At 55.7% G+C, this 23,967-nt stretch overlaps 1 protein-coding gene across 7 annotated transcripts in view; it reads right to left on the bottom strand.

Moving 5' to 3' along the window:
- Window positions 1–23,967, bottom strand: part of ARHGEF10 (Rho guanine nucleotide exchange factor 10) — a 143,136-nt gene that overhangs the window by 114,948 nt on the left and 4,221 nt on the right. For 3 of the 7 annotated variants that reach the window (XM_009212455.4, XM_017961742.3, XM_009212451.4), the window contains exons 1-2: window positions 8,784–9,779; window positions 8,566–8,648 (exon numbers count right to left, since the gene is read on the bottom strand). In XM_009212455.4, the coding sequence (XP_009210719.2) occupies window positions 8,566–8,602 (37 nt within the window). In that variant the 5' untranslated portion in view covers window positions 8,603–8,648; window positions 8,784–9,779. Of the gene's footprint in view, window positions 1–8,565; window positions 8,649–8,783; window positions 9,781–23,967 lie in introns of those variants that run through there. The other 4 variants (XM_031669344.1, XM_017961743.3, XM_003902376.4 and 1 more) reach the window with 2 other exon arrangements.

Here is a 23,967-nt window from a genome sequence, read left to right as displayed (position 1 = left end):
AGCCTCCCCCAGCACTATCCCCCATCCCCCGCCAGAGTGGAACACTTGTTACAACTGAGGACCCAACACTGAGGTACTGTCCCTAACTACAGCCCACGGTGTGCGTGACGGCTCACTCTGGGTGCTGTGCCTTCTACGGGTTTGGATAAGCGTGTAAAGACATGCATGCACCATTATCAAGGAATTTCGTGGCCCTAAAACTCGCCCGTGCTCCACCTATCATCCTTCCCTACCACAAACCCCTGGCAACCACTGATCTTGTTACTGTCTCTACAGTTCTGTTTTCTAGAATGTCACGTGGTTCGAATCGCACCGTGTGCACGCAGCCTTTTCAGGTTGGCTTCTCCTGCTCCGTAAGATGCATCTAAGGCTCCTCCATGTCTTCTCACAGCTTGGCAGCTCGTTTCTTCCGAGCACTGACTGTTCCATTGTCTGAGTGCGCCTGGTTTACCTATCCATTCACCTCCTGAGGGACATCACGGCTGCTTCTCGGTTCTGGTGATTACGAATAAAGCTGCTGTCGACACCCATGTGTGCAGGTATTGAGTGGACATTAAGTTTTCAACTCATTTGGATAAATATGCCGGGCATGGCCGCAGACCACACGGGAGGAACTGCTCAGCTTTGAAGAAGCCACCAAACTGCCTTCCCACAGGGTCGCCCCACGCCCTCCTCAGCATTTCCCGTCTGTGCCCACGTGGCTGCCCCACGCCCTCTTCAGCATTTCCCGTCTGTGTCCACGCAGCCGCCCCACGCCCTCCTCAGCATCTCCCGTCTGTGCCCACGTGGCTGCCCCACGCCCTCCTCAGCATTTCCCGTCTGTGTCCACGCGGCCGCCCCACGCCCTCCTCAGCATCTCCCGTCTGTGTCCACGCAACCACACCATGGCCTCCTCAGCATCTCCTGTCTGTGTCCACGCGGCCGCCCCATGCCCTCCTCAGCATTTCCCATCTGTGTCCACGCAACCACACCATGGCCTCCTCAGCATCTCCCGTCTGTGTCCACACAACCACCCCACGGCCTCCTCAGCATCTCCCGTCTGTGTCCACGCAACCACCCCACGGCCTCCTCAGCATTTCCCGTCTGTGTCCACGCGGCCGCCCCACGCCCTCCTCAGCATTTCCCGTCTGTGTCCACGCGGCTGCCCCACGGCCTCCTCAGCATCTCCCATCTGTGCTCTGGATTTTGGCTCTTCTAATTCGAAGTTAGTTTTAAGTGATCTTTTCTTAATGAGCAAAAGGGTACGAAGAAAGTATCTTAAGTTTAGTTTAAAACGTAGTCACCCTCTGTCTGGGGTGGGGAGTGGCCTCTGGGGGTGACTAGCACTGGTTGTCTGATGGCCCTACATACTTGCGAATACACTAAAGGCCACTGAGCTTTACAATTTGAATAGGTAAATGGTACTAAGATATGAATTATATCTTAATAAAGCTATAAACAAAAAAACTTAATCTCTCATTTTAAATAAACTATGCATATAAAAACACGAGCAGCCTAGGTTTGTCAGGGGAAAAACTACTAATGTTTGAAACTTATCCATGCAGACACTATCACTTACATTAACGGCATTTAAAAGTTTGCTTCAAGGGGAAAAAAAAGAAGACTACATCTAAAATACTGGAAGAATATTCACTAAAATTTTAACAGTACCAATCTCTCAGAGGTGAAATATTTTCTTTTTCATGACTTGTCTATATTTTAGTTTTTATTCTACAGTTAACATGCATTATAATTTTTTTAATTACCCAATTTAGATTATAAACTGTAAATCATTTGTAATACCCGAAATGTAGCTTCACTCAATATCCGCTGAATTAACAACAAACAGAAACCACGATACGCCCGTCACGGCGCAGCACGTCTCCCATCCCGCTGTGTTATTCTGAAGCCCCTGGACAAGTCTACACGAGAAATGCTAAGTACAGAGTCGTGGATGAGAGAACGGCTTCTGGAGTCAGAGAGCTGGGCTCAAACTTCGCTTACTGGCCACGAGACCCCACCCCTCGTCTATAGAAAGGAAGCACAGAATGGAAAGAATCCCTCCCCGGGGCACGTTGCAATGAGTAGGAAAGGCCGTGTGGTGCGTACAAAGCCATTCAACGTGAGGACTAAGACGGAGGACCCAGCGTACCTCTTCACAAAGACACTGAAGAGAAGACGATAAATACAATACGCATAATGCAAAAGAAGATGCATGGAACACTTCAATGTTCTGTTTTCTTTAGGGAAATATTTATTCTACAAGCTACCGAGACCTGGTAGCTCTGGCCCCAGCACCCTGAGTGGGAGAGAACTGGCAGCCAGCCCTGGAGAAGCAGGCCACTCATTCCCGGGCTGCCTTCCCTCGTGGGCAGACAGCGCTCTGACTGTTCCAAGTCCATAAAGAACTTTTAAAGACATGCAATGATGAACACACTGAGAACAAGATTAAAGTAATCCTCATTTTTTAAGTTAAGAGATAAAAGCTAAGCATTGTTTTTCCTGGGGCTTTGAAGAGCATATTTGATTCTAATATGAAGGTTTAACTCAGGATACGATTTTCTCTTATTTCGAATGAAGGCTGCTTATTTTTTAACTCTATTGTTTAAAGAAAAGTCCTTTAAAAAGCACCAGGCTGCAAACAGCTTCGTCCACAAGAGGCTATTCATAACCACTTCTGGGCTCTGGGTGTCACTGTGGTTTGTAGCTGCTTGTGCTGAAGGAAGCCTCAGCAGAAACAGTCCATCCCCAGAAACAGTCCATCCCCCAGAAACAGTCCATTCCTCAGAAACAGTCCATCCCCAGAAACAGTCCATCCACCAGAAACAGTCCATCCCCCAGAAACAGTCCATCCCCAGGAAACAGTCCATCCCCAAAACAGTCCATCCCCAGAAAGAGTCCATCCCAGAAAGTCCATCCCCAGAAACAGTCCATCCCCTAGAAACAGTCCATCCCCTAGAAACAGTCCATCCCCAGAGACAGTCCATCCCCTAGGAACAGTCCATCCCCAGGAACAGCCCATCCCACAGAAACAGTCCATCCCCAGAAACAGTCCATCCCAGAAACAGTCCATCCCCAGGAATAGTCCATCCCCCAGAAACAGTCCATCCCCCAGAAACAGTCCATCCCCAGAAACGGTCCATCCCTCAGGAACAGTCCATCCCCCAGAAACAGTCCATTCCTCAGAAACAGTCCATCCCAGAAACAGTCCACCGACCAGAAACAGTCCATCCCCAGAAACAGTCCATCCCCAGAAACAGTCCATCCCCCAGGAACAGTCCATCCCCAGAAACAGCCATCCCGCAGAAACAGTCCATCCCCCAGAAAGGTCATCCCCAGAGTGATCCATCCCCAGGAACAGTCCATCCCCCAGAAACAGCCCATCCCAGAAACAGTCCATCCCCAGAAACAGTCCATCCCCAGGAACAGTCCATCCCCAGAAACAGCCCATCCCCAGAAACAGTCCATCCCCCAGGAACAGTCCATCCCCCAGAAACAGCCCATCCCACAGAAACAGCCCATCCCCAGAAACAGTCCATCCCCGAAACAGCCCATCCCAGAAACAGTCCATCCCCAGGAAGAGTCCATCCCCAGAAAGAGTCCATCCCCTAGAAACAATGCTGCCCCCAGAGACGATGCCAGTGTGGGTGCTGGCATCTGTCTGAGCTCATTATGGAAGTTACCAGGTATTTGGTAAATGATTTTTTGTGAACCAACATTAACATGCCAATTGTACTGATTTCTTTTGCCCGAACATAATTTGCATTGGAATTTTGCTACTAATTAGAGAAAGGCTTTAGCTGGCAGTGTGACTGTTTTGCATTCTGAGAAATCCCAGATCATCTTCTGAATGGATTTGCTAAGTGCTTACCAGCTAGGTCTAAGTACTTTAGAGATCCTAACTTGTCAAATCCTCCCCAAACTTATAAGAGGGGTTCTGTTTGTTCCAGGAATGATGGAAACTGAAGGCTGCTTAGGTCACCAGATCACACACCTCAGAGTCAACATTTGAATCCCAGCAGCTGGGCAGTAGAGCCTGCAATCTTTCCTGGTGCACAAGCTGCCTCACAAACACCACTTCACCTTGTGATGACTTGACTTGCTGCCAAGGACATTTATGGAGAAGGCACAGGGACCTGGTAAAGGTGAGGAATGGGCATGGACTAAGGAATGATTCCACTGGAACACACAACAGCACCCCTGCCAGGAGGCCCCGAGGGCAGCCACTGAGAAGGACACTTATGAAGCCTGGAAAATGCTCACAAATAAAAATGTTAAAGCTGGTATAAAAACGTACACTCAAAATGTTAAAAATCAGGCCACGTGTGGTGGCTCCCGCCTGTAATCCCATCACTTCGGGAGACCAAGGTGGGCAGATCACTTGAGGTCAGGAGTTCGAGACCAGCCTGGCCAACATGGTGAAACCCCGTCTCTACTAAAAATACAAAAATTACCTGGGCCTGGTGGCGGGTGTCTATAATCCCAGCTACTTAGGAGGCTGAGGCAGGAGAATCCTTGAACCCAGGAAGCAGAGGTTGCAGTGAGCCAAGCTCACACCGCTTCACTCCAGCCTGGGCAAGAGAGCCAGACTCTGTCTCAAAAAAAAAGTTAAAAATTTATATTCAATGACTACCATTATGTAGAAAAGAAACATGGGGAAAAAAACCGGAGAAGTGATGATCTAAGGTACCAGCACCAACTGTGTCCGAGCGCAGGGAAGAACTGAGGTCGCAGTAATCTCCTGCCGCATCCTGATCTTCAGGGGCACTTTTCAGTGCACAGTTTACTTAATAATGGGGGAAATTATAATTAAAGTACCACAGAATCCTCAGAAAAGACACCACGCCATTATCCCTATTTCTATTTGTCATAAAAGTTATTGGCTAGAAACTCACCTAAGTTTCCGAGCCACAGCACTGTCATTAAATGGTGGCTTTCTGAATCAAAGTCCAAGATCATGTGGCCTGTCAGCAAGGACAGGGGCCTCGCTCCCCACCCGACGGGGGCCTCGCTCCCCACCCAGCAGGGGCCTCGCTCCCCACCCGACAGAGGCCTCACTCCCCACCCGACGGGGCCCTCGCTCCCCACCCGACAGGGGCCTCGCTCCCCACCCGACGGGGACCTCCCTCCCCACCCGACAGGGGCCTCGCTCCCCACCCGACAGAGGGCTAGGGCGGCTCCTCAGCACCTCCAAGGCTCCTGGGCTCCTGCCAGGGTCTCCCGAGGACACCCTTCTGGGTGAAATGTTAACAGTGGCAAATTGTGGAGATTTCCACGTGCCTGCAGCCTGGAGTTAGCAACAAGCCCTGAGGCTGGATCCAGTGGGCCTTGGCCCAAGGGCGGCCTGGCCAGTCCAGCTGCACCCAGAGGGCATGGGCCTGTCATACTCTCCCCTGGGTCGAAATCTGGGCAGAGGGAGGGGCTGTGCAGCCCCAGGAGAGGTGCGACCTGCTGCAGGGAGCAACACCAGCTGCTGGTAACCCTGGGCACCCCGAGTCCTGCCTCCATCAGAGGCCATGTCTCTAATTAGGACAACTACTAAGGTGGAGGGCTATGGGGCCAGGGACCTTTCAGAGAGCCAGTCTGGTCGTGAAGACCGTGGGTGGGTGGGCATTTAGTCCAATCCAGGTGGTGGCACCGCTGGGCAGAGAGCCAGTTCTGGTCATGAAGACTGTGGGTGGGTGGGCATTTCATCCAATCCAGCTGGGCAGAGCCAGTTCTGGTCGTGAAGACCGTGGGTGGGTGGGCATTTCATCCAATCCAGGTGGTGGCACCACTGGGCAGAGAGCCAGTTCTGGTCGTGAAGACTGTGGTTGGGCATTTCATCCAATCCAGGTGGTGGTACCGCTGGACAGAGCTCCTCAGGGTGCCAGGCACTAGCCAGGACTGATGACGATGTCAGCAAATGCCGGAGACACATTTAATGACAAAACGGGGTTTCCGCCTTCTTTGAAACAGTGGGCAAAACAGGGGAAAGGCAGCATCCATCCGCCGTGGGATTCTGAACGGGCCCGACGTCCTCCACATTCCTGGACACTTACCTGCAGGGACAACTTCCCGGCCTTTCTTTTATTTTTAACTTTCCCCAACAACCGTACCTGCCTCCTGGGCATGTCAAAGCACCGTATAAATGGTTTCCCGTCTTTGCGTGTGGGAAGGAGGGGAGGTAACAGAAAAGCACACAAGATCTGGTGCCCACGCCTTCAAACAGAAAACTATCCGAGACAACCACTCATTTCCATGAAATGCCAAAGAGAAAGCAGGGAGGTGGGAGGGGCCCTTGCAGGGATGGTCACCCAAAGAGGGCCCACGGAGGATGAGGCCACAGGATGACACCCACTGCCCTGCTTTGCCGGGGCCTCATCTCATTTGATAGGAATGAAAAACAATAAAAGATTTTGCTCTCTGCCTCATTTTCCACTTTTATTTTTCAGACAGGGTCTCACTCCCACCACCCAGGCTGGAGTTTAGTGGCACAATCTCGGCTCACTGCAGCCTCAACTTCCCGTGCTCAAGTGAACCTGCCACCTCAGCCTCATGAGTAGCTGGGACTACAGGCATGCACCATTATGCACAACTAATTATTATTATCTTATTCTTTTTGCAGAGATGGGGTCTCACTATGTTGCCCAAGCTGGTCTCAAACTCCTGGGCTCAAGTGATTCACCCACCTCAGTCTCCCAAAGTGCTGGCATAACAGGTGTGAGCTACGGTGCCTGGCCTCATCTTCAATTAAAACGACCTAGTCTGGCAGAGCCTGAATGCCAGCAATCCACAAGTGAGTGAAGCTGGGGTGACAATGAGCACCATGGCAAGGAGACCAGCCGACGTCACCCCTAGAAGGGAAGCAGTGGGGCCGTGGCCTCGGGTTCCCGGTACCGGGTCTCATACCCCGTGGTCTTTCAGCTCTGGAGAACTCCAAGAGCTGGACTTCCAGGCCTGGTTCCCCAGCGCAGACCCCCAGCAGCAGAAGTGGGGGTCCCTTCTGGCCCCTGCAGTGTCACAGGCTGTTTCTGGGGTGGCCACTGCTCACCCCCGGATTCTCTCACCTCTGTCATCTGCCAGGCCTGGTGACCCCTGGATTCTCGCGTCTCTGTCATCCACCAGGCCCCGGTGACCCCTGGATTCTCGCGTCTCTGTCGTCTACCAGGCCCCACAGACCCCTGGATTCTCCTGTCTCTGTCGTCTACCAGGCCCCAGAGACCCCTGCATTCTCGCGTCTCTGTCGTCTACCAGGCCCCAGAGACCCCTGGATTCTCCTGTCTGTCATCTACCAGGCCCTGGTGACTGACTTGCTTATGAACAGCCTGACTTCCAGGCTGCCTCTTTTCTGCTCCAGCTACAACCTCTGAGGGCCCAGAGTGTCCATGTAGTTGGGAGGGCACAGACAACTAAATCCTGGCATCTCCCAAGACCCACACCCGCAGTGCCAAGGGGCCTGGAGCCCACACAGTTAATTCCCCGACCTCCACAGCTTCATCGCCCCCCAGATCTGCAACGGACACCAGGCCCATGTGCACCATGTGGTCAGGCAGGCCCCGGGAGAACAGAGGCCAGGTCTCCAGGCCCTGCAGACGACCTGCCATAGAAACGTCGGTCAGTGTCCACCTTCTCCACTGGCTGGAGCGCGAGCCGGCAACCCTGGCATAGTCTTTTTGGCCATAATTTAACTCGGGTGAGGGAACGATGAAGAGAAATCTTACACCCGCAGCCCTCCCTTATGGAGCCTATGGGTAGAGAGGTCGTTCTTGTCCCTGAGCGGCCGTGTAGAGGAGGGAAGCAGAAAAGGAAACTGGGCGAGCGCTCGCCACGGCCAAGCTGTGATCTAAGCCTGAGCAGGGCCTTTAACACTGGAAGGCTCCATCCCGTAACCGCCCTCCTGGGCCTTTAACACTGGGAGGCTCCATCCCGTAACCAGCCTCCTGGGCCTTTAACGATGGAAGGCTCCATCCCATAACCAACCTCCTGGGCCTTTAACGATGGAAGGCTCCATCCCGTAACCACCCTCCTGGGCCTTTAACACTGGAAGGCTCCATCCTGTAATCCTCCCAAGCCTTAACACTGTGCCCACCCCACCTGCCCTCCCAAGCCTTTGGCCACCGGGAAGCTCATCCCAACCGCCTCCTGGCCTCTAACACGGGGAGGCCCCATCCCAGTCCCCCGCCCTGCCCTAACACGAGTTCATCCATGGCCCCACCCACCTGGCCTTTAACACAGGTGCTCCATCCCGCACCAACCACGGGCCTTGCACACTGGAAGGCTCCATCCCGTAACCACCCTCCCGCTCCGTGTCTGACTGCGTCGGGCTGAGGGGAACCTGAAGGGAGTTTCAGACGCTGACGGCAGGTCCCCTCGAGCAACACAGCAGCACCTGTGAGGAACCTGAGAGGCTCATCCAGGACGCCCCCGTCAAAAGGCAGGGGTGGGGGCGCCTGGGTCACGTCGGAACCTTCTCTTTCTCCCGAGAAGCTCTCACTCCACCCCATATCCCAGTGACCAGCAATTCAGTGGTTCCAAAAGTACACTGTCCTTGATGAGAGCGGCAGCGCGCCCTGACCCACAGGCCCACCTGCCAGGTGCTGTTACCTGCAGGAGCGGGACGCGGGGGCTCTCGCTGGTCCATGCTGCAGCTGCAGACGCCTCTCTCGGCTCTGTTACGGGAAGAGCTCCTGCAAGAAGCAGAGACACTGCTTGTCAGCGTTCAGGTGGATAAACACTCACTCAATAGATGCAGGGCTGTCGACAGAGAACCCCACACAAAGGAAGAACTAACTGTCATTATGATCCATGATTAGAAGACTCACCACCTATTCGTCGTGAATACGTGTAAATCTCCCTTGAAACAACATTCGAGAGCAAAACAAAAGAGACTTCTCAGGGCTGGAGTGACTTCACCTTGAACTGTAGCCAGAAGTTTATTTTGTAACTTGGATTCGCTGGCCAGGCCCTCCCAACCTGACACTGGCTTCAACTCCTTGCTGAATTTCCCACCGTATTCTAAAGGGAGAAATCAACATGTAAACCAGACGTGTTACTTCCAGACTCAGCTGGGATCAGGTGCGGCGCTGGCGGCCCTCTCCACTCCTTCGGGTAAACACGTGGCTAACCTCTCGGGGCGAGGCTGGGTCCCAGCCTGCCTGCTGTTGTGATTCTTGTCTACGCTTGGTGTTTCCCTCCCTGCTTTGAGGACATGAGTTTGAGTGTGAGCTGGATGCCAGCCGAGTCCCGGGAAGGCCAGTTCCTGGTGACTCATGTTAAGACCACAACACACAGGCCTGGCTCCCACCAGAAACATCCAGGGAAAATAAGCTGTCCTCGGGGAACTCTCTGGCTGCCTCGGCTCCAGCACCAGGGACCAGGCACCAGCCCCAGGGACCAGGCACCAGCCCCAGGCCCCGGCTGCATCAGGAAAAGCACATGCGGCCACAGAGGCCATGGTCCCTGAGTGTCACCCACAGGCCAGCTCCTCCGAGGCCAGGTGGGCCCACACCCAGGGTGGTCACTGGCCTCATGTGCTCTTCAATGAGGGGAATGCGAGGGGATGGCAGGGTGCCAAGAGCACCAGGCTCTGCCTACCACACACCCAGAACGCTACCAGGCCAGCGAATTCTCTTACCCCAGTGCACAGAGCTGGCCGCTGGCTCTGGCTCTCTCAGAAGCAGACGGACACTGCTTTCCCATGAGGCTGGCAGTGGGATCCTGCCCCCAACCTCAGATGTGGCACCTCCTGCATTCCCAGCCCAGTGCCTGCCCTTCCACCCTCCTGCGTTCCCAGCCCTGAACCTGTTCTCCCTCCATCCCCCAGACTCGCTCAGGTGCCATAAGGCCACATGCCACCACTCCCGCCCCATCCCCAGCACCTGGCCTTATGGTTCGGCGCCTTGCAGCCTCAGTTCCTTGGTTTCAGGTCATTTCACCAACAACGTGCACAAGTAGCTCAACATGCACTGCTGAGAAAAGAGCAGAACTTCTGTCTGAGGGACGGGAGCCCTTTCACATCATTAGGCCCCGAGAATATGCAGACGAGCCGCAGCCACACCCTGCTCCCTGTTCTGTGCTCCCGGGGAGCCCCGTGCTCACTCAACGCAGCCTGCGGTGGCCCCCAGTGGCTGGGAAGAGCCTGATGATGCCGCGCTGGACCCCGTCACACGCCCTGCAGCTTAAGAATGCACAGTAATCACTAATCAATAAACCAATGGTTTCCATAAACTCATGAGAATTCCTGACAAACAGCTTTCTGTCAGCCTCCCTGACCCCCTTTCTGCTTTCCAAAATCCCCCTGGAGACGCTGCTCATCAGTGTGCGTTCAGGGCAGCCTGGATCCAGGCTCCTGGGCTGCAGGCCTCACACGCGGCCAAATAACCCTTTACATAGAATACTTTCACCCTAGCTTTTTCCTTTTAGGTCCACCTCGCCAGCACAACTCCGAGACGTGGGAACTGTTATTATTTTTCAATGGAGAAACCACCGGTTGGGAGACTTGAGACACTCACCCGAGGCTACAGCTGAGGGCAGGTGGCTAACGCGAGCACCCCGAGCCCGGGCCTGGGCCCCGACAGCACATCTCTGCCCTTCCACCCACCGGCCAGGAGACGGGCAAGTGAGGTCATCACTCCACCTGGAATATGTGGGAGTCACGTGATCCACTTCGGGTGCCCGTGCAGGAGAGCTCTCTGTGCAACGAGACAGGGTCCAAGTGCCGGCCAGCGCACCCGTGAGGCGGGAGGTGCCCACCCTCTGCACCCCAGCAGTGATTCCATGGGATGACAAAGGACATCATCCTTTGAGGGAAAGCTGTCATTCCCAAGGTAAGGTCAGACAGACATGCTTGGACCACAATGGTGAATGGAGAGAATGATGCTCGTGGAAGGAATCCTCAGAGACAAGTGCAGCAAATGCGCCAGACGGTCCCCACGCCAGACAGTGCCCATGCCGGACGGTCCCCACGCCGGACGGTCCCCACGCCAGATGGCCCCCACACTGGACATTCCCCATGTCGAACAGTCCTCACATCAGACAGTCCCCACGTCAGACAGTCCCCACGTCAGACAGTCCCCACGTCACACAGCTTCCACAGCAGACAGCTTCCACAGTGGACAGCCCCCACGCCGGACAGTCCCCACGCTGGACAGTCCCCACACCAGACAGTTTCCATGCCAGATGGCCCCCACACCAGACAGCCCCCACACTGGATGGCTCCCACATCTGACGGCCTCCACGCCGGACGGCCTCCACGCTGGACGGTCCCCACGCCGGATGGCATCAATGCTTCCGACAGTCGGACCCCACGGGCAGAGAGGACCACACTGGCTCTGAGACCCTGACAAAACCTAAAATGACCGTTCAGCCTCAGTCAACAAATATTCAGCCAACACCAACTGTGCGGAAGAGTGCGCGGCTCTCTGAAGGAGCGAACACGTGGGGTCTGAAGCGGACTGCCGCCGGCGTGCACACAGCAGCAGGGCGGGACGCTGACTGTCGCCCTGAGTGCAGAGGGAGGGATGGCTTCTCCCCAGGCCGAGCGGGCACGGGGTGGCTGTGGGAAGGAGAGGACGCCTTCATTCGTCAGCCTGGCCGGGATGACTCGGCGGCCTCAGAGCCAGATGGAAGAAGAGTACGTTCCACAGCTACAGCATCTCCCAACAAAGAAAATTAACAATGCTCCAACACAGCTACGAATCCTCAAGAGTTTAGGTTGATGTCATCTTTCCCTGGGATGCTGGCACCAGGGCCAACGCCATCTCACGCATCAGGATCGCTGGAGATGGAGTCCAGGCCCGTTAGAGAAAGGGAAGGCAACAGGCACCCACCGGCACCCCCAGTGTGTCCCAGCCCAACGTCTGTTCCTTCCACGGTGCACCAGGACCTCGGGGAACAGGACAGACAGAGACGCGTCCATCGTACGAAGAAGAGGCAATGAATAAACGCCCTGAACTCTGCGGGGGACACAATGAACAAACACCTTTGAACTCCACAGTCCTCAGGGGGGATGGAGGAGGAAACCGTACCTAGAGCACCTGGGAGAGTGAGAAGCAGTGTCCCCACGACCCCGAGTCCTCACCACCTTCACTCACGGTGAGGCGCGTGGTATTCCTCAGGTCCTCATCGGCTGAAGAAACTGAGCTCACAGATTCACCTGCCCAACATTAGTAATGCTGAGGAGCCCGGCGTCCTCAGGCTTCAGAGAAAACCAGCGCCCTCCCCTCGTGACCCACGCTCCGTTCGCAAAGGCGGTGAGCAAGTGGCAGGGTCAGACGCACACCCTTCCCCCTTCCTGCCCTGGAGAAGACCGGCCGTCCGCCTGCCGCGTCTGTTCAACAACGAACACCACACTAGCACGCTCTGCCTGACAGCCACACGGCTTTCTGTGTCTGCAGAGAATTCTTTTCCTTAAGCCCTGTTGTTTACTCTCCATTTTTTTAACCACACTGTGTAAATCTCATTCATGCTATTTGTTTCTCTACTAAAATGCATAAAAATGAGTCAAATTGATTTCTCATTTTTCCACTGATAATCTTAGGACCAACGGAAAGACGAACAAGCCTGGGCATTACTCCTTTTTATGCCTGGCCCTTTTTAAGGGTGACAGCTCACCCTTCACCCAGCAGCTACCACGGCGTCTGCCTGGATCAGCTCTGCAAGTCTGCAGGGCAGCCCTGTGCGGAAAGCACGTCCCCACCCGCCTGAGGCTCGGCGCAGCCCACAGCAGCCCCTGGCTCTACAGCTGGGAAGCGACTGTCAGACTCTGGCCCAGGCGTTGCCCTACCACCGGCATCCTGACACGTACACAAGTGTCAGGCACACTGCAAACTCCAAAAATTTCCTTCCAAATTAGTGTCTCTTAAAAACTGCATTCCTAAGAAGGAAAATTTCTAGGAGGCTGTGTTAGTCCGCTTTCACGCTGCTGATAAAGACATACCTGAGACTGGGAACACAAAGTTTTAATTGGACTTACAGTTCCACATGGCTGGGGAGGCCTCAGAATCATGGTGGGAGGTGAAAGGCACTTCTTACATGGCGGTGGCAAGAGAAAATGAGGAAGACGCAAAAGTGGAAACCCCTGATAAACCCATCAGATCTCATGGCCGTATTCACTATCAGGAGAATGGCACAGGAAAGACCAGCTTCGAGGATTCGCCTCCCCCTGGGTCCCCACCACAACACGTGGGAATTCTGGGAGATAAGCAATCTGCTGAGATTTGGGTGGGGACACAGCCAAACCACATCAGGGGCTGACACAGAAACCACGCTTTGTTTCTGGACTCAGAGCTGCCTGTGCGCCCTACACAGCCCACGGCAGCACGCACTCCTCCCCCCACAGCCTGCTCCCCCACACGGCAGCATCGCGCTCCTCCCCCCACAGCCTGCTCCCCAACACGGCAGCACGCCAGCCTCCCCCACAGCCTGCTCCCCCACACGGCGGCACACACTCCCCCACAGCCTGCTCCCCCAACTCAGACCTGCTGTGAGAAGTTTCTGTGTCCCTAGAACCTCCAGGCCACACAAAACATCCCAGCTCCCTGAAGCCCAGGGGTCCAGAACCTGCCTTCTCTGCGCAATCTTCCAGCAGCGTCAGCCCACGTGGCTGGGCAACTCCCCACGGGTGACTCACCTGGACCTCACGAGCATCATTTTCAGTGGTGGGGTTGGGCTGGGGCTCACTTCCCGCCCTGGTGCAGATGAGATGGACCCTGAGGGCAGAGAGCAGAAGAGACTCCACTTTCCACACACTCTATCCCCAGCAGCATGAGCTCACACCTGCCCGGGCTGCAGGCTTTGTTTCATGATTGCTGTCATTTTCCAATTTAAGCATCTTAATGAAAGATTTCATTGTGCATTTGGATTTGGATTGTGTTTTTTGAGACGGAGTCTCGCTTCTGTCAGCTTCAGGCTGAGTGCAGTGGCGCAATCTAGGCTCACAGCAAGCTCCGCCTCCCCGGGTTCACTTCTATCTCCCGCCCTCAGCCTCCTGAGTAGCTGGGACTACAGGCCACCACCATGCCCGCTAATTTTTATTTTGTAGAGACGTAATTTCACTGTTAGCCAGGATGGTCTTGATCTCCTGACCTCGTGATCCAATCTGCCTCTGCCTCCCAAAGTGCTGGGATTACAGGCGTGAGCCACCGCACCCAGCCTGGATTGTGGTTTTAAACAAAAAGATGATGCATTCAGTCAGAGAAGGAGCCCAGAGACACCGAGGCTAAAGGACAGTTTCATGCCATAAAAGGCCAGGGCCGCAGCCCCGGGGCCCACAATGTTAACAGACAGCACAGCCACTGCGCTCCCTGACACTGTTCAGCATGATTGTGGGGACACACCCGCATCTGCGCTGCAGTCGTGCTGTTTGTGCCTTTCACCGTGTATCCCGCCTGCAAAAGGAGCTCAGGGGAGCCCATCCAGGAGGAATGCAGGTTGGGAAGGACGCTGTCTGAAGACCCCCGGACGTTCCACGGGCACCTTTCCACAGTCAGTGCTTCAGGACGGCGTGAGCGCGCTAGTGTGAGCTGTCATGCTGACTCTGGCACAGGAGGAAGCCACCGTGACCTCGGGCCTCTACCTGGGAAGCAGCCGCAGGGCGGCAGGGCTGGAGCCTGTGCCGGGAGCCTGTCTGCATCTGCCCCAGCCCAGAACTTCCCAGCCACAGAGGCCCTCGACCTGCCTGTGCCCCCACGGCCTCCGCTGCACAGGGACGGCACTGACTCCCAGGGCTGCCGCGTGGCTTCAGAGACGCACCCGGGGCAGACACAGGCTCTGTGCCCGTGAAGTGCCCTGCTCTTCACTTACTGCTCGGCCCTGTCTGGCACTCGAGCCTCGAGCATCCTGGGCCCGCTGGTCAGTTTCCTATCGTCCACTCCTCCGGCCTCCACGGCTCTGCAAAGGTGGGGGCGGCAGGCTGACCCACCCACATCCTGTGTCCACGCCACAGAATGCACGAGCGTGGGATGTCCCAGTGTCTTGCCAGACACAGGCCGGGGGCCATCAGCGCCCAGCACCCCCCGACCGAGCCGAGCTCAGCGTCGCGGTGGACCCGCCTGGCAAATGATGCCGGGGCCATTTCCTCCGTCCTCCCACCTGAGGGTGAAGTGGCCCCAAGCAGAGCCCAGGAGCCTGGGGCCGGGAGCCAGGTGCTGGGTGGCCAATGTCCAAGGCTGCGCGGCCTCTGGACATCCCACCCCGGACGCACCATGGGAGCCAGGAAACCCCTGCAGCCCTGGCATTCTGCGCCCGGTCGATTCACATCCATAAGGTTCCAACTCAATAAATAAATCCACGAGGGAGAAACATAAAAGGATGCAAAGTCTACGGCAGGAGTCCTTCTGGAACGTTACGGTTAACTCAACCAAACGCCACAGCAAGCCAAACACACCAGCCCTTTCTACCCAATGTGTCCAGAGGCCTGTGAGGAGACAAAGGGGATGGACGGACGCACAGGCGGAGGGGAGGAGGGAGGAAAGAGCTTCTTCTCTAAGACTCGGGAGAACGCCGCTGTCCTGGGTTTGTGTTTTGTGACCACCTGGATTTGGCCTCAGAGCACAGCTGTGACCGAGTCTCAGGGCGCGTGGCACCCAGCAGCTCCTCTCCCCAGGGTCCTCCCTGGGCCCGTGTCTCCGCCTCTGCCACCTTCTCACCATCACGCTCTGCTCACCTCAGACTGAGACCGTCCCCACGGGACCTTCTCCCCGCCGCTGCACGTTCCCAGAAGAGGAAAAAAAAGTGAAAAGAGAAGCAAATGCATTCAGTTTCACAAGGGCTTTATAAAACGGTCAGTCACGAGCTCCTAACCGGGTCAGAATCAACCCGTCCGGGCCCAGAGCACGTGTGCCCCTCTCTGCGCCACACACTGGGGAGGGGACGAGCAGCCCCGGACCCGCCGCCGCAGTGTCCACTCATCTGGCCAGAGCTGCCCGCGCCATGAGAGTCCACCACGATGGGTAAGGGGGGCATCCAGACAGCTGCGTGCCCCAGGCCTCTGCAGTCGCTGCTGGCAGCCCAGCCCTGGTTACCCTTCCCCAGGGGGGCTGAAGATGCGTGTGTCCGCTTGTCTCCCCTTCTCTAGTGCCCCTAAGCAGAAGTGGTCATTGGGGGGCCCCCAGCAGCCCTGATACGGCTCCCCACCAACGCTGTGTGCCGTACACTTGGGGAGGGGTCATCATCGCAGTGGAGGCTGAGGTGCACGGTGCCAGCCACAACTCCCTCCCAAGGAAGCAGCCCGGTGAGCTGGGGACGGGGTCAGCAGCCAGGAGGGTTTCCTAAAGAAGGCGGTGGGGCCAGGATCTGCGGGAAAGGAGGCTGCTCACTGGAAAGGGTTCCGGAAGCAAGCCGGGCTGGGCATGCGAGCAGCAGCGGCCTGGGGACTGCCCGGGGCCTGGCGTGGATCGGGGGCTGACTCGGGGCTAGGAAGAGACCAGAGAGCACGGTGGGCATCCCGGGGGGGGAATCCCATTGAGGGGCTCGAAGGCGATAATGGCACCAAGGAGGAGCGAGGGGCAGCCGTGAGGGCCATGGTTGGGGTGGATGTAGCAGCAGTGGCTGAAGACCCTGGACTGTAGCCTGCCTCTGTCTCTGACTCTATCTGCCTCTGTCTGCCTCTGTCTCTGCCTCTGTCTCTGTCTCTCTCTGCCTCTGCCTCTGTCTCTGTCTCTCTCTGCCTCTGTCTCTGTGTCTCTGCCTCTGTCTCTGTGTCTCTGCCTCTGTCTCTGTGTCTCTCTGCCTCTGTCTCTGTGTCTCTGCCTCTGTCTCTGTGTCTCTCTGCCTCTGCCTGTCTCTGCCTCTGCCTGTCTCTGCCTCTGCCTGTCTCTGTCCACAGCAGGGCGGTTGCACGTGACCCTCGACACAGCCTTGGGCACAACGCGCCCCCCGCCCCGCGACCCCTCCGGGCATCTGCGGACGCTCCGCCCCTTGGAGCCCTTGGGAGACTCGTGTGGAACACAGCGGTGACTTGACCGCAGCTGCCCCTCAGGCACCAGCAGAGCAGGGGCCACAGGACCCCCTGCGTGGACTAAACCACCCTCGACCATCGCCGCGCCTCCAGCCCCACAGCTGGGAGGAAGCACCGCATTCCACAGACTCCTGTCCCCACGCAGTCCCGGCCCGGCCTGGCCACAGGCTCGGGCACCACCCTCCCCTCCTCCCCGCTTGCTGGTTCCCACAGGCAGCTGCGGGAAGGGCGCCCGTCCAACTCCATCCAGCCATGCGCCATCCTCCAGGGCTCTCCTGACCCAGGGCCACAGCCCCATAGGACCCCATGGTGAGAAGGAGAAAAAGTCGCCTGTCATCGATATGAAAGTCAACACCCTGAAAAGTGACTCCGTCAGGAGCACCCTGTGCAGGTGCCCAGGAGCAAGCAGTGCACGACCCACACAGCAGTACATGATCCGCAGCACAGGACTCAGCAATCCCAGCAGCACGGAGCGGCCTTCACGTCCCAAGTCGGTCACCACTCACTGTGCATGGTCCCTCCACGGCTGCCACTGTCCCTCCACAGCCGTCACATCGTCCCTCCACAAATGTCACACCGTCCCTCCACAAATGTCACACCGTCCCTCCACAAATGTCACATTGTCCCTCCACAAATGTCACACTTCATCCTCCACGCCGCCAGCCTGTCCTCCGCCGGTCATACCATCCCCTCCACAAATGTCACACCATCCCTCCACAAATGTCACACTGTCCCTTCATGGCTGCCACTGTCCCTCCACAAATGTCACACTGTCCTCCACAGCTGCCACTGACCCTCCACAAATGTCACACTGTCCCTCCACAAATGATACACCGTCCCTCCACAGCTGCCACTGTCCCTCCACAGCCGTCACACCGTCCCTCCACAGCTGCCACTGTCCCTCCGCGGCCGTCACATCGTCCCTCCACAAATGTCACACCGTCCCTCCACAAATGTCACATTGTCCCTCCACAAATGTCACACCATCCTCCACGCCGCCACTGTCCTCCGGCCATCACTAATCGTCCTCCACAAATGCCTTTCACCGTCCCTCCACAAATGTCACATTGTCCCTCCACAAATGCCACCGTCCTCCACAAATGTCACATTGTCCCTCCACAAATGTCACACCATCCCTCCACGGCTGCCACTGTCCCTCCGTGGCCATCACACCATCCCTCCACAAATGTCACACTGTCTCTCCACAAATGTCACATTGTCCCTCCACAAATGTCACACCGTCCCTCCACAAATGTCACACCGTCCCTCCACAAATGTCACATTGTCCCTCCACAAATGTCACACCGTCCCTCCACAAATGTCACATCGTCCCTCCACAAATGTCACACCATCCCTCCACGGCTGCCACTGTCCCTCCGTGGCCATCACACCATCCCTCCACAAATGTCACACCGCCCCTCCACAAATGTCACACTGTCCCTTCATGGCTGCCACTGTCCCTCCACAAATGTCACACTGTCCCTCCACAGCTGCCACTGACCTCCACAAACGTCATAATTCGTCTTCTCCACAGTCGATAAGCACCGCCCCTTCCACAGCTGCTTACTCGTCCCTTCTCTCCACAGCCGCCACACCGCCCCTCCACCAGCGCTGCCACCGTCCTCCGCCGCTGCCCCTCCACAAATGTCACACCTATCCTCCACAAATGTCACACCGTCCCTCCACAAATGTCACATTGTCTTCCACAAATGTCACGACCATCCTCCACGGGCTGCTACCGTTCCTCCGTGGCTATCACACCATCCTCTCCACAATGTCACACCGCCTCTCCATTAAATGTCACACTGTCCTTCATGGCTGCTACTTCGTCCTCTTATTAATGTTACATTGTCCTTCCATTAAGCATTTCGACTCTTACAATGTCACACTGTCCCTCCACAAATGATACACCGTCCCTCCACAGCTGCCACTGTCCCTCCACAGCCGTCACACCATCCCTCCACAGCTGCCACTGTCCTCCACAGCCGTCACATCGTCCCTCCACAAATGTCACACCATCCCTCCACAAATGTCACACCGTCCCTCCACAAATGTCACATTGTCCCTCCACAAATGTCACACCATCCCTCCACGGCTGCCACTGTCCCTCCGCGGGCTACTTCACTACACCCATCCCTTCACAATGTCACACCGCTTCCACAAATGTCACACTGTCCTTTCCATGGCTGCTAATTGTCCTCCACACCGTCAAGACTGTCCCTCCACAGCTGCCACTGACCCTCCACAAATGTCACACTGTCCCTCTCCCTACCAAAATGATACACCCCGCCCCTCTCCCCATTGCCACTCGTCCTCTCCACAGCCGCTTCGCCACCCCGGCCCCTCCACAGCTGCCACTGTCCCTCCGCGGCCGTCACATCGTCCCTCCACAAATGTCACACCATCCCTCCACAAATGTCACACCGTCCCTCCACAAATGTCACATTGTCCCTCCACAAATGTCACACCATCCCTCCCTTACTGGCTGCTTACCTCTGTCCCTTCTCAGGGCTCACTCAGCACCATCCCTCCCACAGCTCGTCACCACTTCGTCCCTCCATGGCTGCCACTGTCCCCTCCACAAATGTCACACTGTCCCTCCACAGCTGCCACTGTCCCTCCACAAATGTCACACTGTCCCTCCACAGCTGCCACTGACCCTCCACAAATGTCACACTGTCCCTCCACAAATGATACAGTCCCTCCACAGCTGCCACTGACCCTCCACAAATGTCAAGACTCAAGAAACCTCCACAGCCGCCACTGTCCCTCCACAAATGTCACACCGCCCCTCCACACAGCTGCCACTGTCCTCCGCTGGCCACATCGTCCCTCCACAAATGTCACACTATCCCTCCACAAATGTTACACTGCCCTTTCATTAAATAAGTTACATTATCCTTTCCATTAAATGTTACACTATCTCCATCGCTGCTATACTGTCCCTTCCGTACATTACACCATTTCTCCTCTCCATAAATGTCACACCGCCGGCATAAATACCAAGCACTGCCCTCCATGGTTGCCATACTTCGTCCTCCACAAATGTCATACCTTTGTCCCTTTCCATTAGCTGCTTACTTCGTCCCCTTTCCCGGCGACTGCTACACTATCTCTCCATACACTGTCTCCTTTCCATTAAATAAGCCAATTGCCCTTTCCTTACAATGTTCACACTGTCCCTCCACGGATGCCACTGTCCCTCTACAGCCGTCACACTGTCCCTCCACGGCTGCCACTGTCCCTCCACAAATGTCACACCATCCCTCCACAGCTGCCACTGTCCCTCTACAGCCGTCACACTGTCCCTCCACGGCTGCCACTGTCCCTCCACAAATGTCACACCATCCTCCTCCACACCAGCCGCCACCGTCCTCTACAGCCGTCACACTGTCCCTCCACGGCTGCCACTGTCCCTCCTCACAAGCCACACCGCCCTCCACAGATGCTCTCTCACACCATCCTTCCTTCCACAGCCACCACACACTGCCCCTCCATGGATGTCCATCACCCTGTTCACATACAGCGTCGTGATGTACCCTCCGGCTCCCTCCTCCCACACTGTCCCTCCATGGGTCTGGCCTGTGGCCTTGCCAGCCACTCTGACACATGGAGCCTCCACGGCTTCTTCCCACATGGTTCTCCGCTGACCTGGTGAAACCAATTTCAGTCCCTTCGCTTTGGCCCTCCAGCCGCCCTATTTAACCTGCCGCTCCCGGATTGCTTTGGTGTCGCTTTAGCCTGGCGTAGTCGCTAAGAAACGACCATATCGGTTTCCGTGATCGGCTCAACTCCATCTCTCTCGGCTCCATTGGCATTTCAGGCAATAACCTCTTATTCTCTTTGGCACTCACTATGGTTCCCATTCAATCAAGAATCCCTCCTCTCCGTGACCTTTGTAGCTCCCGTGTATTATTTCTCCATATTTCTCCACAGCTTTTCATCATGTTACTTTACTCTTTAAATCATCTTTCCTAAACACAAGGATGCCAGCCCCCCAGGGCAAGCACATGGCCTCTGAGGTCCACGCCCTGTCTTGGGGTGTGAGAGCACTTAGTACTTAGCACGGGGCAGTATTCATAAAAACACGCTTCTTTTTTTTTTTTTTTTGAGACTGAGGTCTCGCTTCTGTCACTTCAGGCTGGGAGTGCAGTGGTCGGATCTCACTGTAGCCTCGGCCCCGGTTCACGCATTCTTCTGGCTCCGCCTCCCGAAAGAAGGCTGGGACTACAGGCACCCGGCCACCTCGGGCCCCGGCTAGTTTTTTTGTATTTCTTAATAGAGACGGGGTTTCACTGTTAGCCAGGATGGTCTCGGATCTTCCTCTGACTGGATCCGGCCTGGCCTCGGCCTCCCAAAGTGCTGGGATTACAGGCTTGAGCCACCGACCCGCCGGCCAAAACACGCTCTTAATAGGCCATTTCCAGATTTGTTGGTGCTTGTCGATGGCCACAGGTAGATTTTTCTCATGTGTGTGCTGGGTTGTTTCTTTTATAGAATTTATATTTTAAGGGCTGTGGCCTGCCTGTAATCCCAGCACTTTAGAGGCTTAGATGGGCTGGATCACTTAGGTCAGGAGATCGAGACCATCCTGGCTAACACGGTGAACCCCATCTCTACTTCAAAAATACAAAAAATCCAGCCGGGCGCTGGGTGGCGCCTGTAGTCCCAGCTACCGGGAGGCTGAGGCAGGAGAATGGCGTGGAACCCGAGCATGGAGCTTGCAGTGAGCTGAGATCCCGCCACTGCACCTGTGTAGCCTACGGGCAGAGCCGGTGACCTCACTGCCAAAAAAAAAAAAAAAAAAAAAAAAAAAAAAAAAGAATTTATATTTTAAGTACAAAAACTTGATTTGAAAACACATAAGCATAAAAGCGCACTAAATCTAAGCCAATAGAGAAAGGCCTCGAGGGACCAAGAAGGTGCTTGCAGGTTTTTGCACAGCCCCCGGAAGCTCCTGGCAGCCTGGATGCTGGACAGAAGCCACGCCCAGGAGCCAAGTGCCCACCAAGGACAGCCGCCTGAGCCCCACGGGAAATGAGCCGCCTGCCACGCATGCCTGCGGAATGCACTGGAAATCTCCCGGGATTACAGGTGCACGCACACGGCCTCCCTCCCTTGCCCTCGCCTGATACTCCTCTTGTCACCAGGAGTCCTTGCCCTCTGGGGCCGTCTGCTGCTGCAGACAGAACAGAGCAGGGAAGCGGCTCTTTATAGCAAGTGGGAGCTGCCTCCAAACTCCAGCCCTCTGACTGTTGGCAGAGATCACTTTGGAGCCTGCACACTGGAAAACATAACCTTCTCCTTCTTGCTACCACGACGCTATGACTCGCTCCCCAGATAGTTTCATCAGCTGGCAAAAGGCTGCACCTTTCATTCCTTCCTATTAAATCATGGAGAAATGTGCATGTCTAAACGCCGTTCCAGGAGCAGGGTGCCTGCCGCCGTCCCAGCAGCCTCCACGGGCCTCGCTGTGCGTTCTTCCCCCACGGAGCCTGGATTTGGGACCGTGAGTGGAGCGCTGCACCGCTGTGCAGCCCGTGGCACCTGTGAGCACTCGTTTAGACTTCTGCTGCCGCTGAAAAGTGACCTGTTCTACGTAACACAGGACAAGAGCTTCCAAAGAAAGGATTCTCTTCAACCCTGCTCTGTGAGAAGTGCCTCTGCTGGCTGAGTGCACAGAGAATGGCCCACACAAATGACGTGAAGCCACGAAGCCCCGGCTTCTAGGGAGGCACAGACGGCAGCTGGACGTGGATCAGGGCCTCTCGTGTGGGCTGCTTCCCACGGACCTGCTGAGCCAAGCGCCTGAGCACAAAGCATGAGTCGACTTTCTTTTCCTTATCACTCCTGCAGCAAGCGGGCTGGCCAGGGTCAGGGGCTGGCTCCAGCCCTCAGCGGACCTCAAGCGGGCCCGGCCCACACAGGGCAACCGCCCACAGGCCCAGCCTTACAGCATCCCACTGGTCCAACGCCGCGGACCCAGCCAGGCTCAGACCTGCACGCACAATGAGGAGGACCCAGCACATTCCTTCTGTCGTAGCTCAGCGCTTCTCACACAAAACAGACCAAGCTTCTGAACCAGGAGTGTCATTAACGCTGGAGCTCCCTGGGTTGTGTCTACACGGCCCACGCAGGTATCCTATCGGGACGACCCAGCTCAGGCCGGACATGAGCTACTGTGGAGGCAGGGAGCACTCAGCCTTGCCAGGATGGCTGCCGCCCCCGCAAGGTGTGCTGGAGGCCCTGCCGCCTGCTTCCTCTCCAACGCTCAAGGCCTTCCAGCCTCCGTCCGCTCAGATATGCACTGAATACCACGTTAGCTTATGTAATGCTCTTTGGACTCACTTTTCTCATGTTCCTTACAGAAAATCAGAAACTGCACTGAAATCACTGCTTTATTTTCCTTTCAGAAGAAAAAACAAATAAGCGAACAATAGAATAAAACAGTAAGTGTGCATGCCACCGTTTATCACAATGTAATTCCTTGGCCTTTCATGTGTAGTCCATTCTTAATCACCCACCTCAGTAAGAGAGGACAAAAGTTCAAAATTCACTTTGAACACTTTGAAGTTTTCCTTTGGTATTTATATTCCAAAGTAAATGTCCACACTGCTTTTCTACAACATAATAATGGTGACCACATCCAAGTGTAAGGGTCTGTCCCCCACAGCTGGACAACAAGCCACAGGCACAAAACAGAACAAAGAACATGACCTCAGCACGGAAGCAACCTATACGACTTGCAGGAGCCTGACTCGCCCTGACTCACCGCGTGCTGAAAAGGCTCAGCTGTCTGTAGTTGTCAGTGGAAACAGAGTGTTGAGGTATCAGAACCAATTCCTTCTGTTTTCTTCATTAAAGCCCCATGGTGAGTCCCCAGGGACGGACAGTCAGTAAGATACTGGAACCTAGAATGGCCAAACTGGTAACCAGCGCCTCTGCCAACGCTGATGTAGCCAGGCCTATTCTGCGCAGACAGCCACACATCTCTGCACGCGCCTGTAACAACCTGCTTGCTTCCCCATCGCTCCCTCACAGGGGCCCCC

The sequence above is a fragment of the Papio anubis genome, chromosome 8, assembly GCF_008728515.1.
Source record: "Papio anubis isolate 15944 chromosome 8, Panubis1.0, whole genome shotgun sequence".
NCBI lineage: Eukaryota > Metazoa > Chordata > Mammalia > Primates > Cercopithecidae > Papio > Papio anubis.
The sequence above is the reverse complement of the archived record's forward strand: the minus strand, read 5'-3'. Positions and strand labels throughout refer to the sequence as shown.